This window comes from Sceloporus undulatus, chromosome 2 (assembly GCF_019175285.1).
Source record: "Sceloporus undulatus isolate JIND9_A2432 ecotype Alabama chromosome 2, SceUnd_v1.1, whole genome shotgun sequence".
Lineage (NCBI taxonomy): Eukaryota > Metazoa > Chordata > Lepidosauria > Squamata > Phrynosomatidae > Sceloporus > Sceloporus undulatus.
Window position 1 is genome coordinate 166,592,725 of NC_056523.1, and position 15,644 is coordinate 166,608,368.

At 40.9% G+C, this 15,644-nt stretch overlaps 1 protein-coding gene across 1 annotated transcript in view; it reads left to right on the forward strand.

Annotated features, from left to right (window-relative positions):
* Positions 1-15,644, forward strand: part of CERS5 (ceramide synthase 5) — a 52,701-nt gene that overhangs the window by 29,467 nt on the left and 7,590 nt on the right. Inside the window, 7 exon segments of the mRNA XM_042451513.1 lie at positions 1,143-1,193; positions 4,278-4,279; positions 4,786-4,812; positions 4,814-4,874; positions 7,220-7,348; positions 10,180-10,286; positions 12,855-13,011. Coding sequence (XP_042307447.1) covers positions 1,143-1,193; positions 4,278-4,279; positions 4,786-4,812; positions 4,814-4,874; positions 7,220-7,348; positions 10,180-10,286; positions 12,855-13,011 — 534 coding nt within the window.

Sequence of the window (15,644 nt, forward strand, 5' to 3'; positions counted from 1 at the left end):
TCTGTGGGGTATGAGTGATTCCTAAAACGTTTATTTATTTATGAAATATCCCACTTGGTCCCCAGTACTGAGATGAAGGTGGTTCTCAGCATGGTTCAAAAGAGGAAAACCAAAAATATAATCACTTAAACTATTAAAACACATTTTTGTTGGATTATTTTGACAACTGTACCTTAAATTCCCAGTATTTCAGGTTTGTTTTTTGTTTTTGTTTTTGTTTTTTACTAAATCTAGTAAAGATAGGAATGATTCAGAAAGCTTTGAGACTAGAACATGAATTGATTTTTCGCTAGATTTAGGATCCCTGAAACAGTACTTGGCAATTCATACCTTATCATGGTTGAGGAACACTGAAAACACAAAGTCACAGAGAACAGTCACAAGTACTTTAGTTATTTATTTTAGTGTTCTTGAGGAACATGTGACCAAACCTGTTAATGGAGGGCGAAAGTAATATACCTATGGTACCAAAAAAAACCCAAGTTGCTAATATGTATGTAATAATATATAGCAGTTCAAGCTATTGGCAATGCAGAGAACATAATGCAAGCAATTGAGTGATCATGTAAAAGTGTAATAACCTTTTGGAAACTTCAGTATCACAACTATTAGAATAATTATGTGGGAAATTGAGATTTTGAAGTCTGATGTTTTCTTGTTAGGACTATTTAGATTATCCCTTTTTCTTTTTCTTTTTTTTAATTGATTTTTAGTAAATAATTACCTGCTTTCGTCCCATAGTCTAATTGTGAAATATTGGAAGAAACAGTACTTGCTCTTTTTGGAAAACCTATTTGTCATTTTTTTAAGTGATAAGAATTACTCATTATAAGATTTGGAGAAAACAGCCAATGTAGTTACAAAAATAACTTATAAAATTTTGGAGAAACAGCCAATGTACACTTAAGGTACACCTATGTTCTTCTGCTGCAACAAAGCTGAATCAGTGAACAAGTTTGCCAAGAAAAAAAAATGTATAAGAGATTTTTGTAGGTGTTACCATTTTCTGGGATGAAAAAAGTGTGACTCCACTACTTTGGTAGTTTGAAAGAAACCATTTGAAGCAATACTGCAAGAGGGAGAAAGTTTTATTACAAAACATATTCTTTTGGTATAGCTTTTTTCCTTTTCTCTCCCTTTAGTCACCCTGGTTTTGGGATACACGACAATGTTGGCACAACTATCCTTTTCAGGTATGTGTTGTTTTCACCAGCATGTGTGAGTAGCACTAAGAGACCCATTTGCGTATTGATATTTGTTGGGTAGGAAATTGCTGTTTCCTGAAGTCCTTTAGAATTTGTTCACTATTCTTCCTGAACCAGCATTTTTTTTAGTAGTTTTCTGATTCATATTCAGAACTTCTACATTTAAAATAGCTTATCCATTTGCCCTGATAGAAGGCAGCTCCATTATCTTGGAGCAGGTGCTGCTGCCACCAAAGAAATATGTCATCCTGAACTGACAGATACGTGTGAAAATTCTACAATATATCACAGAGTTCTGGCACATCAAAGCCCACACATGGGATTTTTTTTCACTAATGATGACTGCCTATATTAAGAGAGATTTCTAGGGATGTCAAGGACTAAATTCTTATCAGAACAAATTGACATAATAAGCTTTGCTGCACATCCTACCATAAGGCCTCCCCCCCCCCCGCCTCCTTCCTTGAAGTTATTTCCTCATTATAGGAGGGGATGAGAGTCCTTGACAAAGCATGAAGGAAGGCTCCACAATAGTAGAAACGATAGCAAGGGGAAAGGTTTACATTGACCCTTCTCCTAGTGCAATAAGGACCTTGCTTTCACAGTGTAGATGTATAGTGGTAGTGCATAGTTTGGAAGATTAGTATATGCAGTCAATAAGAAATAATCTGTCCTTATGCATTTGTACTGTGTCTTGTTGATTTGATAAAGAACATGCTATCTTCATGGATATCATGATCATATGTCTAAACAAAGTGACTGACATGTAGATTTGCAGTTATTTCAAATGGAGCAAATATTTTGTTGTTCCCCCACTTCACAGTTTTTCAGTTGAATGAAGGAGGCATTTATTATTAGCTAAAGGTTTGCAAAATTTGACAGGAGAGCGGAGGATTAGTGAGTTCTTCATTGTGGTCTCTGTGAATCACACAACTGGGTTACCTTGCACCTGCACAATACATCCTCAGAACATTCTAGAGCTATTACACAACCATTTTTGCAGTAGCTACCCACTCTCCAAGGAACCTACCAACTCGCTTCCCGCCTAAGTACTCAGTTCCATGGATGCCAAAGCCACAACATCTCAGTGTCATTTCAGGTTTTTTTTTTCCTGTAAGACATCGATTTCTTCATTTGACTTTGTATGTCTTGTGTTTCTGATAATTATTTCTTCATTCTTCATTTGTCAATATTTGTGGTGCCTCAAGTACTTTAAAACCGCCGAAATAACGGAGTTAAGTGGCCACTTGACTTGTCCTTTGTGCTTGGCTTAGGCCAGTTGTAATACAAAGACGAAGTTAACAGCTCTATTGGGTGAACAATAGAGGCTTCTTGGGCAGTTAAGAAATAGTATTATCTGACAAATCATCAGCTTCTTGTCCCTGTCCTACCTTGAGCCTCTTCAGTTCTGACCCCATGGGCTTGTTGGACTGATTGCCCCTCAGGTGGTCTTACATGGTACCAACTCCTACACGGACCAAGAAGCATTGAGTAGAAATCAGGCTGGCATTGCCAATGGCCACAGGCGATCCTGGTGCTCCTGTTGGACTTTCTCCCGCAATGCCACAGTCAGTCATGTATTGGACCTTCTGGTGGACTTTGTCCAGTTGTTGTCCCTGTCTTAAGTGTTTCTTTGCAGCCATATCATGGCACCTCTGATGGCTTGATGAGCCTTCTTGTTTATCGACTCCATGGATCAAGCAGTTTATGTATGGTTCTAGGGCTTTTCACCCTCCTGGACTGGGTGTGTTTCTTTAATCTAAAATGTCTAAGAAATGCTTCAAGGCAATAGCTTCTTCTGCCTTCAGATTTGTTTTTATTACCCAAGAAACGCTTGTTAACCACAAAGGTGTAAGGCTTGGAGAGCCTCCACTACTAGTAGCAGTCTAGCTTTAATACATTGAGGAATGTTATCGTTGGTTTGTGGGGGGTACTTGGGAGCACAGTAGGGGATAAAAGGGAATTCAGTCTTGTTTGATCTGATGGTGAGAACCCATCTTTCACTTTCTGTTTATGTAGGAAATGCAAAATGTGTGTGGGGTTTTGCCTCTTTTTGTTTAAGTCAGCCACACATCTGGGGTCAACGTGCTTCATTCAAAGTACAGTGGGCCCTCCTTATCTGCAGACTTGCCATCCGCGGATTTGAGCATCTGTGGATGGCAAGCCCATATTGTCCCCAGTGGCGGCACGGACACAGCCATATCACCATTGGGGACAAGTCCCTTGCCCCCCCACCCTCCTCCTTCTCTCTCCTTCCCCCGCCTTCTTTCCTTAGCTGCTTCTTTCCTTCTTCTTTTTCCCAGCTTGACTTTGAGGGTGGAGTATAGCTCCCAGTCAGCCAGGGCCAGGGCTTGAGCCCTGTCCCCAGGCCTAGCACCTGTGACGGAGCCTTTGGGCCCCGAGACCCAAGCTGAAGGGCAGAGTATAAGTACCATAAATAAAATAAATAATAAGTAGGGATGCCATGTGTTGGCACAGCATCTCTATAAATGGATTGTAGTAACTATCTGTCTGGCGTATGAGCTAGTAGGCAAGCCACCTTCTCTGCCTAAGTGAGTAGTCTTTTAGCTAGAATTATTTATAGTCTCGACTACATTCCTGAATGGGATTCCTCTGCATGTCATCTGTAGAGTTATCACATAACCTAGACTGCTCACTTTTGTATCTCACCATCCTGGACTCAGGGTCACAGATGGAGGCTGTGTTAGGAAGGGTTGTGCTTTTCTCCTGTCCGCCTCGCACCCTCAGAACGTCTGGGCAGCAATTACTGAAGGTGCCTGGGGCTGGTTAACCTCCACCGTGCGGAGGGACATTTTCCACGGCTGCCCCCTTTGGAATACGCTGCCCATTGAGCTCCGCTCATCTACCCCTGGCCCAATTCAGGAAGGATTTAAAAACCTTCCTGTTTCAACAGGCATTCCCCGATTAAATATCCTGTGGGCCTCCCTCCTCTTTCCGTGGCCAAGAGGTTGGGCTATGGGGCTTTTTGTTATTTTAGCTGTTTTGATGTATTTGCGCTTTTACATTTTCTGTTTTATTGTGGATTGTGTCTGTTTTTAACTACTATGTAAGCCGCCCTGATCCTTGGAAGGGCGGGGTATAAATAAAAAATTTTATTATATTTATTTTTATGAACTCCCTCCCCTATAGTTAGTGGTTGCTATTCTCCCATTTGTGTGATTCACAGCACCATGAAGAAGGGGAGGTTGCTTACCTGTAACTGTAGTTTTTGGAGTGGTCATATGTGAAATCACACAACCCTGCTCAACCTCCCATCATTGTGTCTTGCCTCTTTTTAGGTCCTGAGCTGATGTTTTGTTATCCATGGAACTGAGGCTTAGGCAGAAAGTGAGCTGATAGATCACTTGGACAGTGGGTGTGGCTACTGCCAAACGCTTATCACATAGCTATAGAAGATTCTGATGATGCACTATGCAGGCACAGGATAACCCCTTGTGTGATTTTTCTTCCTTTTAACTACAGTTTTGGAAGGTGATCAGTTCTTATAAGTTTAGTCCCTATAAGTCTTAATATAGATGCTTGATAGTTCATAAACAAAACTTTTTCTTATGTTTTTCAGCATAACACCTGGCCTTTACTACTATTATTTCAGAACTGGCCTTTTACTGGTCTCTTATGTTTTCACAGTTTACAGATATTAAGCGAAAGGTAAGATAGAACCTTGTTTTACAAATCTGATTTATTTATTTTTTGTTCTCATCCCTTTCATCTTTCTAATGAGAAGAAATCCATACCTAGAATGACTGATTTGTATCTTTGATGATGTACTTTGATTTGAAGGTTTATTCCGAAGGAAGACTCATGGTGAGAGTGAAGTATATGTATACAGTACCTATATTAAGACTGTTCTCAGTAGTGGGATGAACTTTTTTTTCCTAATAGAGGAGGGAACAAAGAGTCCATCTTTGTGAATGTTTTCTAGATTCTTGTTTGTGTGTTCATAGATAATTGGAAGCAAGGAACTAGGTAAGTTCTCACGTGGAAACATGTAGCTCCACTTGTCGAGATCATCTTTTCAGTGAGATAATCCAAATGTAGGGTACTGCATAGTATGAATATGCGCTTTTTAACATCTAAACAACTTGAATTTTAAAAGAAGATTTTTAAAAATAGGGAACTGAAGCTGCAGACATTGGTAGCATTTGAGCTGCATGATAATCCATGATTAGTACAATAGGAAATGTTTGAGCAAGCTTGTGGCTTGCACACTTCCCCTCCTCCCATGCAATTGCAGGGGGTGGATTAAAGAAGCTTTTGCTTTCACTTCTTGTATTGCCCAAAGTGACAAATTAACTGTAAAACTAATAACAATTCAAACTACCACTGAAACGCCCATATTAGTACTCTCCATAATTGTATTAAGAGAGAACTGATTACTTAATGTATAAAATAGTAAGGAGCCTTTTTGCGCCTTGGAAAGAACGCCATAGCTGCTGCAGCCTAGCTTTTTGATGCTCCTTTTTGCGCCGTGGAAGGCGAGATTGGGGGCGCGAGTTGGTGGCCCTGATCTGGCCTCCAAGTCTTGTGTCTCTGTTTGCTATGGTTTTGTCTTTTCATCTCTTGTAATTGGTAACGTTTGAGAATTATGAATAAGCTACTTTCCTGTAAAGGAATTAGCTGCCTATCATGATGCTTGGTTACTAAAAGAAAGGCTCCTCAATGTGTGTGTGGATTCCTCACCCAAGCTGGGAGGCCTGGTGAAACAAAAATGTCCTTTATCTTAACTGTACCAGAGGAGTTTCTGCAATCTGAAATGTTATGCTATCCAGCCTCATAGCACATGGAGACTCTGGCTTGTTACAGACAGCCAAATAAAGCTGCTTCAGGTCACAGTGGAGGTATGGTGTTTCAATGATGCATGCGTCCTAAGAGTCCAGAAGTGCACCAAAGCCACGCTCCAGCCTAAGGACTGGAGGTGGCTTTGGTGTGCTTCTGGACTTTTAGGGACACATGCCATGAAACACCATACCTCCACTGTGACTCGAAGCAGCTTTATTTTGGCTGTCTGTAGCAGGCCTCTGCTACATAGTGGATTACTGTATTTAGTTTCTGAGGAGAAATCATCCTTTTCATGACTTCTTCCAAATGAAATTTAATTTTCATTGGGAACAAAGTTGTACAATATTCCTCAGTGTCACCTGGGTTTAGTATGCAAAGAGATCATGTAGCACCTTTGAGACTGTGTGAAAGAAGTTGTAGCAGAAGCTTTGATAGACTTGATTTACTTCCTCAGACGTCTGGAGTGAACTAATGGCACGAAGGACCCTTACAATCTGACTGTATAAATAGCTGTCGAAATGATAAAGTTATAAGTTCAGTGTTAACTATGGCCATAGAGGTACAAAGGCCTTAAGAAAGATGTTGCCTAAGGCCAGGGTACTTGAGTGACCATATGAATGGTGGAGGGAGTTTTGGAATGTGTGTGCAGGCTGCGAGCCAGAAGGGAAATATGTTAAACTTTGATTTGGTGTTTCCTTCTGTGTGTATGCCTTTGCTGTTTGCAGCCTCTTTCTGCCATCCTTGGATTAAGGTGCACTAATAAATAGATTCTGTGCCTCCCCTTTTGATTATCACATGGTCTTTGGAAACACATCAGAGCATGAATCTATAGTTTTTTCAGAGGGTTTCTGCTGTCACTGAGCATTATGAACTTGCTATTGAAAAAGAAAAAGGCACACACTCGCAAAAGAGAGGGAGAGAAAGAGAAGAAGTTGAAGCAATATGAAGCATGGAAACCATAATTTTATTATAAACCAAAAATATTGCTTCATTTTTGGTTTATAATAAAATGATGGTTTCCATGCTGATCTTTGGATCACAACTCAGTAATAAAGTATCTTTGTCTGCAGAATTCAACTTTGTTCCAGTGAGGAATTTGCATGTCCATTTAAGTGTTTCCCAAATCTGGATTGAATTGGATACCTTTTTTGTTGAAGTATGTGAATTGATCTCTGTAGTCACTTTCACACTGCTTTCTCCCTCCCCTTTTTCAGGATTTCCTGATCATGTTTGTCCACCACTTAGCTACAGTTGGGCTCATCACGTTTTCCTACATGAACAAGATGGTGCGAGTAGGAACTCTGGTGCTTTGTGTTCATGATGCATCAGACATCTTATTAGAAGTGAGTACATCTATTTCTACTCAGTGTTAATGTCTTAAAATTGCCTGTGTCCTATTCACTTTCCACTAGTGGTCTCTTTTGTATCCAAATTATAACAACCGCTTCTGGCCACCACATCTATCTGAGCTGTCAGCTGAAGGGACGAGTCCAGAAGCACTCCCAAATTACGAACACAGTCCTTTAGTGGAAGTGTGACCCCGTCTAGGACCGGTGAACATATCTCCATACTTGGGGTTCCAGTAGCAAGTACCTCCGTCTTATCTGGATTCAGCTTTAGTCGGTTTTCCCTCATCCAGACCATTACCGCTTTAAGACATTCATTAAGAGGAGAGATGCCATCCTTAGTCACTGCTGCAGTCTGAGGCAGAGAGAATTCTATTTGGGTGTCACCAGCGTACTGATAACACCCCGCCCCATGTTTCCAGATGATCTCACCCAGTGGCTTCATGTAAATGTTATACAGCATTGGGGACAGAATCGCTCCTTGAGGGACTCCCAGTCTTGGTCGAATAACTGTCCCCAAGTATCACCATCTGGAACCTTCCCGAGAGATGGGACCTGAACCACTGCAACGCAATACTCCCGTTACCTAACTCTCTCAGCATTCCAGAAGGATACCGTGGTCAATGGTATCAAAGGCCACTGAGAGGTCCAAGAGCGCTAACAGGATCACACTTCCCCTGTCCATGCCCAGACGGAGATCATCAACTAAGGCGACCATGGCAGTCTCAGCTTCAAATCCTGTCCTAAACCCAGTTTGAAGTGGATCTTCTTCCAAGACTGCTTGGAGTTTATTAGCAACTGCTCTCTCAATTACCTTGCTTAAAAATGGTAAAAGCAAAACTGGCCTATAATTGCTTTTGTCCAAGGGGTCAAGGGAAGATCTTTTCAGAAGGAGTTTGACCACTGCTTCTTTCAGACAAGATGGTAAATAGCCTTCCCTAAAGGATGAATTTATTATATAACATATGAGCATCCTGATTATTCTTCCCCCCTGGACGGCCAGCCATGATGGGCAAGGGTTGAGAGAGGAAGTCGTTTTTCTCACGCAACCAGGGAGCTTGTCCATGTCATTAGTACTTACCAACTTGAACTGATCCAGTTTAACAACATAAGCGGAGTAGCTGGATACCTCTCTTGCTACTTCTGTAATGCTTGGGTCTAAGCCAGCTCTTATCTAGAGATTTTATCTGCAAAGTGGTTGTTTAAGGCATCACAGTAGGCTACTGTAGGTTCTGACAACGGGTTCTGGGTGGCAGGTACTTGGGTTAATTCCCTAACCACCCTGAACAGCTCTGCTGGACACGACTTCGCAGACGCAATGGATGCAGAGTAGAAAAAATTCTTTGCTGCATCCATTGCCTCTTTATAGGAACAAAGAAAGTTCTTGTAAAGTGTTCTGTCAAATAACAGTTGAGTCCTTCGTCAGCGGCACTCTACAAATGTTAAGAACGTTCGATCTAGAGTATGATTAAAAAATAGGTTGAAAAGCAAGGACTGGGTTATTGAAAAGCAAGGACTGGGTTGTGATGTTTAGAGATGAAGAAATAGAGATAGAGATGAAATGCCAGTCTTTGGGGAAGAGTGAATAGTTATCTGCTGCTGAAAGTAATTTTATTTCCTCCTCCTGTTTCTCTCCTCCTCCCAAGACACCCGGAGTGTGATCAAACACCCCCTAAAATGTAGGGGGAGAGAGGGGCAGATTGCTGTTATTTAAAGATATAATCCAGTTCACATGAGAATAATAAATTACTGTTCCCAGCGTTCATCTGGTTAAGAAGACATTGTTAAGGGAAGGATTGCTTTTTAAATGTGTTTTGTCATATCTGAATTGGCCATTTGGCAGATCCACAAATAAATTTCCTATGTGGTACAATAATAATGAAAATGCATTAGTAACACGTGATTGGGAAACCATCCTTCTCAACTAGAGGTGCGGTACACACGGAGCTAAAGTGCCATGCTGGTATCATACTAGGGTTAAGGGACCGTGCAGCAACTGCATGGTCCCTAACCCTAGTACAGTGTGGTGCCGTAACAATAGCGGTGCCCTGTATACATGGGCACCACCATTTTTACATAAGTGCTGTGCAGCTTCTGCACGTTGCTGCATGGTGCTTACGTAACCAGTGCACCAGTGGCGCACTAGTTACGCTGCCCCTACGGCTTTAAAAGAACCCGCTTTTTGCAGGTTCTTTTTCCTCCTCAGGGAAGCTGCACGGTTTGGCAGCTGTGGCTTCCATGCAGAGGAAAAAACGCTGCCACTGCTCCGGACCATCAATAAGGTATGTACCAGGCCTCAGTTACAATTGGGTTGTCAGAGTAACTAGTTCCCTTTAAAAAGCAACATTCCAAGCTGTGCAAGAAATACACTTAGCCTGTTGCATATGTTTTGTTCATTTATGCTTGCACTTAGGGCTCATATTGTTTCTTCATTAGGAGACAATGCTGTGACAATACCTAGATTCATGTGCAAAATTAAAGGTTTTCCAAAGATTTCATCCAATTAGTTATCCAGACGTACATCTTCCATACCTTAATTTCACCCTTTTTTCCTTTTTACTGTTGGAAACTTAAGAGGCATATTAAATTACTTAAATTTTATGTCTGATTTGAGCATTTTTCTTCCTTTCCTTTCGCAAAAGTCCTCTTACCTCACATGTAGTTTTCTTGAGGACAATTTTTGCGTCTTTTGTCTTTAGTATCTAGTGCCTGCTTACATGTACTCTAGGTGTAGTAGAAAATACAATCAGACTGAATAGTTTGTTCCTTAAATGATGAGATACTTGCATTGGCAGCTGGATTTTTAAAATGCTTTCCATTTTTCCTAGGTGGCAAAACTGGCCAACTATGCCAAGTATCAGCGACTGTGCGATGCCACCTTCATACTGTTTTGTGTGGTGTTCATTGTTACCCGTTTGGGGATCTATCCTGTTTGGTAAGTATGATCAAGAACAGTGTCCCCTCTGTACATGATACATAGATGAGTAAGTAAGGAAAGGATTCTGTGGGATTTAAAATCTGTTATGCCCTGAGACAGAAATGGGGTAGATAACACATTTGTAAGTGTTTGCTACCCCAGAAAAGGTTAACATTTTCTGATCTGGCTGTTCAGTAAGCCTTATAGAACCTAGCAGTAGGAGAGATCCAGGTTCTACCATTGTTGTAATATTTTTTTACAGTGACGAAATACCTAAAGTTGACATTGTGTTGGAGTTCATACCTCTTCAGATTTTTTTCAGTCCCATGAGAGAAAAGATGGAGTATGATTCTCTGTCTCTGCATTCATGATGACATGTAATATTACACAGCAGCATCTTTCACTGTAATAGACCAGACATGTGAAGCTGCTGCTAAGATCCCCACCCATACATGATTTTATAGAAGATATTATTTGTAGGTAGTTACTGTTCTGAAGCAGTCAGTTTCATTTTTGGTATTTACATATTATATTTTGTCACAATAGGTTCATGTTTCTCTGTCCTTGATCATGTGTTAGATAGGAATGGTTTTTCACTGCAAAATGGTTAAAAAGGGTGTTAGTTTATATAAACCATTCCTACTTACCCTTCTTCCCCACATACTTATTCTGCAAAACAAATTCTAGATGCGTTATCCTCAGTGTTTTATGGGGCATCTCAGGCTTAGTGTACCTCTTCAAGAGGCCCGATGAGACTTTACCTCTTTCAGATTCCTTTTCACAGTTTTACAGTGCTAATAAGAGGCTCAGCCCTGGCTGAGAAGTTATATTGATGCTGATATTGTTGCTGTGATGCCAACAACCAGCATTAGGAGTGATAGCAAAGGTTGTCGCAGGGGAACAAATTTGACAGAGCAACTTTGGTATAGAGCTTAATTAACACTGATCTCAATCTTCATGCCCTTCACTGAAGGGAAAATCAGTGTCTTTCCTACAATATCTTAAAAGAGTTGGTCCGCACTAGTATGTAAAGGAACAGATACTCCTAATGGGTGTAGAATCCATATGCTCATAGAAACATCTGTGATCTAGCTCTGACTTGCTTTTGAGATGCAGTTGCTTTTATGTCTGTAAATAAAGCCAAGAGCATTAGGTACTTTTCTGCTAAAATATTTGGATTTTGAAATTGTATTCTGTGTCTCAAATTCAAGTTAAATCTATCCTTTTGTCTACTAGAGAATTGATCTTATTGATGATCTCACAAGAGTTCCTGCTCCACAGTAGTGCTTAATGGCAGAGTAGATACTTTTGGAGCAGAGGATCCCTGGTTCAATCTCTGTGTCACTGGGTATGTCTGGAAAAGACACCTGTCTGAAACCTTGGAGAGCTCCTAGTCTGGGTACAGTAGGCTATACTGAGTTCAGTGGTCTAATGCTTTGACCAAGTATAGGACAGTTTCATCAGTTCAAGTCCATAGTATACCTTGCATTTTGAATGGAGGGGCTGTGCAAAAAACAAACAAAAAACCCCCCTCTTACTATAAGACCCCCCAAATATGTTAAAGGATTCTTTTTGATAATAGACTGCATTCTAGTTTTGAGAGGAAAATCTGCCTTTGAACAGTCAGTTTATGTCATCCTTCTACCCGCTTAGTAATATTTAGGTATGATTACGAGGTTCTTCTCCAAGCAAAAAAGGATTTGAGTGTAACAAATCCTGGTAGATGGCATCTTGCTTTTTTCACTGGCGCACTAGTGTTTGCAAGGAAGAAATCCTCTTACCCAGGCTCTTCTGTTCATGATTAAACCATGGTAATCTGCACATACTGATGATATATCATTCAGCAAGCTTTGCTGTGTCCCAAGAGACCAAGTGAATCTTTAATGCAGTTTCCACTGGTCTTTATTGTAATCTCCTGTTTTCCTGGTAGAGCCTGTTTATCTCAGATGGCACTGGGAGTCAGCTTTGCTGTTTTTACTGTGTGTATACTGTGTAATCGTTACTGCACTTCTCAAGTTACAAACTGTTAGTTCATGTATAAACCTTTTTTTCTTTTAAGAGGTGGGAAGATTCCTTCTCTGAGTCTCAAGAAGCAGACTTGTCTAATGAATACTAGTGGGAGGACAAGATGCTCACATGGGGCTCCAGCAGCAAAAGCCCTCTGATTTAATTGGCTTTCTCTTGAATATTTCCCTCCCCTCTCTTTTTTTTAAAGTCTCTCTCAGTCCAATTTGAGATACAGTAGTTTTCCTGCTGTCTTAAGTTTGGAAGAAAACAGTTTTTCTAACTTTGCCAGAGCATGGCTTTCTAGTCATAAGTCATCCAAAGCAGAGTGGTTTTTCAACGTCTGAGGGCATTGAAAGTGTGAGCTTTTCCATTGTGTAAAATAATTTTCAAAGCGGGGAGGTCTGTGACTCCTTAGAGGTTTCTAGTCCCATGCTGCAGTCTTAAAGACTGGAGGCATTAGCACTTTGTAAAGAAAAAGCTGAATGGGAAAATGTTTGCCATGATCCAGTCTGTTGTAGTCTAGAAATTAGGACTTGTGGGAGAGCAGTTAATGATAAGTTCCTTTTCTTTGTCTCGTAGGATATTGAATACAACCTTGTTTGAAAGTTGGGAAATCATTGGCCCTTATCCATCATGGTGGTTGTTCAATGGATTGCTTTTAATCTTACAAGTTCTACATATTTCCTGGTCATATTTCATCATTCGCATTGCCTACAAAGCCTTGGCACGAGGAAAGGTACAACTGGCTGGCTTCCTTTTCCTTAATGCTTCTGACGTGCTTTTTAAAATTTTCTGCATAGTGGCACAAGTGCCAGTAGCTCTCAGAAAAGGAGGATTGGTGCCTGCAATAATAACTTATGGTTTAATTGGAGCATAGTGCTATGTACCTTTGCATGAACAAGATTGAGGTTTTGCATCCACAATGTATATATTGTGGAAAATCGGTTTTACATCTTTTATGTACTTTCCCTGGTTACAAAAGTAATGCTGTTAAAGAATTTAAGATTTCTTGCACTGCTTTAGGTGAGGAGGGAAAACAGAGAAGGGCAGAGAAAGCTGAATTAAATGACTGGTAAAATGGGAGAAAGAGTTTTAGCGTACTGAAATGCTATCTATTGACTAATGAGTTCTACCCAACCTTCCCTTTGGTGGGTTACAAACCGCCCGTTTGGGGCGGCCTGCACCCGCCCCTTTCCCCGCTGTATCGGGGCCTCAGCTGCCAGACCAGCAGCCTCCGAGGCCCCGATCCCCCGCTTTCCAGGCCGCGGGGAAGCGGCAAAAGGCTGGAAAGGGGTGTCCTTGGGGCTTCAAGCCCCAAGGACACCCCACAGTAGTGGGCAGGAGGAGAAAGGGGCTGCTTGGCCCCTTTCTCCTCTGCGCCACTGGCACAGCCGTCTGAGGGCTACGCCAGTGACGCAAACTCCAGAAGGAGCTCCATTTCAGAGCTCCTTCTTACGCCGTGTAAGGACATCACATCTGCACCACCTCGTTTGGAGGCGGCGCGGTCGTGACGTAATGGCGGCGGCCGTGTGGAACGGCTGCCGCCATTTTGTGCACTCTCCGCACGTGCTAGGATTGGGAGCATCCAGAAAGGACACTCCTTTCTAACCCTAGCACGCGCGGAGCGCACACTTTTAGGCCCGTCTGTAACGGGCCTGTGATCTTAAACTGTCTCTGGACTAGCCAAACTGTTCAAATCCTATTCTCACATTGTTTAAATTCTAAAAACTAAAACAGTGCCATATAGACTGAATGGTAATTTTGCCTAAAGTTACCCAGTGGGTTATACCATAACATGTCACAAATCTAGTGTTCTCTACACAAGAGAATGTGAGACTTATATTTAACTGAAGTAACAAGTGCTCAGGAATCTGGCACCTGTGTATAAATTTGCCAGACAATCTGTTCTACCTCACTGTACTTAATTGGGGTGGTTTGTTTATATGGGAACTGGGCTTAAGAGTTACATAACACTATACTTATATAGCTTATGGAATCAACCTTTAAGGCTGCTCATGCATACACATTATTTTCTGCTAGTCATAGGAGTGACACAAAGTTGTAAAGGCTAACTGTGTATTGAAACCATCCTGCTAATGGGAAATCATCATTTTTACTCCATGTTTTGGATTACTACATATTTCCATACCCACCATTTCAGTGGCAATTTTTTTAAAAAGTGTGTTCGGGAAGCAAATGCTGGAGATTTTCAAGCTTCTTAATTGCATATTGTCACAGTCCTGCTTAGTGGAGATTGGAACACTCTGGAAAGGTGGGATGTGAACTAAATTAATATTAATCTTTTTGAAAATATATTTACAAAAATTATCAGTTCTGTTGATGTGTGTGTGTGTAGCATTTTTATTGGTAATGGGTTTTCTTTCTTCCTGTTCAAGTTCTCTGATTTGTGTTTTGGATGCCTGCTTCTTTTCTGTTTCTTCCTTTTTATTTCATGCTTTTAACTTCAGATCTTTATTGTGTATATTTACATCATTTATGTTCTGAGTGGCTACAACTGATTTCCCAGTTGGAGTATTTTGCAGCAAGTCTGCATCTCTCCTTTCCATGCTTTTCTCTCCTGATCAGGTGGCCTAGGCAGATACTGTCCTCTGTATTCTTCATTCTTTCTCATCCCTTTTCTCTGTGCCACACTGAAGCTGGATCTCTTCCATGTCTTAGATGTAAGTGCAATTTCTGCTGCTGCCGCTGCCACCACCACCTATGAAGGGAAGGGGAATTGTCATTGTCTTGAATTTGGAAGTTGTAACATTGCCATGATCCAACTTTCAACCAGCTGTATGTCAAAGATTTCTTTGAGAGTGCTGTTGCTTTATCTGAAAGTTGCTCCTAAGAGGCCAAAGAATCTGTATTAACTTAGGAGGCTATAATCTTTCAGCCTGATTTTCATCTCTATAAAAACAGTATTGTGATCACCTTGTTGGTAGTTTTAGTGCATCTCCCTTCCTTAGGAAATAAAAATAAAAGTAGTATAGAAAACTAAGAATACTGGATGGCATCAGATGCATAAAAATCACTCCTAAACCACGCAACAATTCATTTTTGTTTAAATGAACAACATAATCAACTTTGAAAGCCTAGTTAATTCTTCACTTACCAAAATGAGACTGTCTTTACTTGACTCTGGAACATTGTTAGAATGACTCTGGCAGGTTTCTATTGAGCAGATGTTGCAGGTTATCCTGCTGAGAGTCCAGCTGGAGTTAAGGATCATAAAGCCAGGTTTCCCCTAATGCTGTTAGAGCAAGGGAGGCCCCATATGGATATTACTTAAGAATATGTATCAAGGTCACTAGGGTGTTAAAAGGTTAACATCTCACTTTGCATCTGCAGTGTGGAAATTTAAAGCTC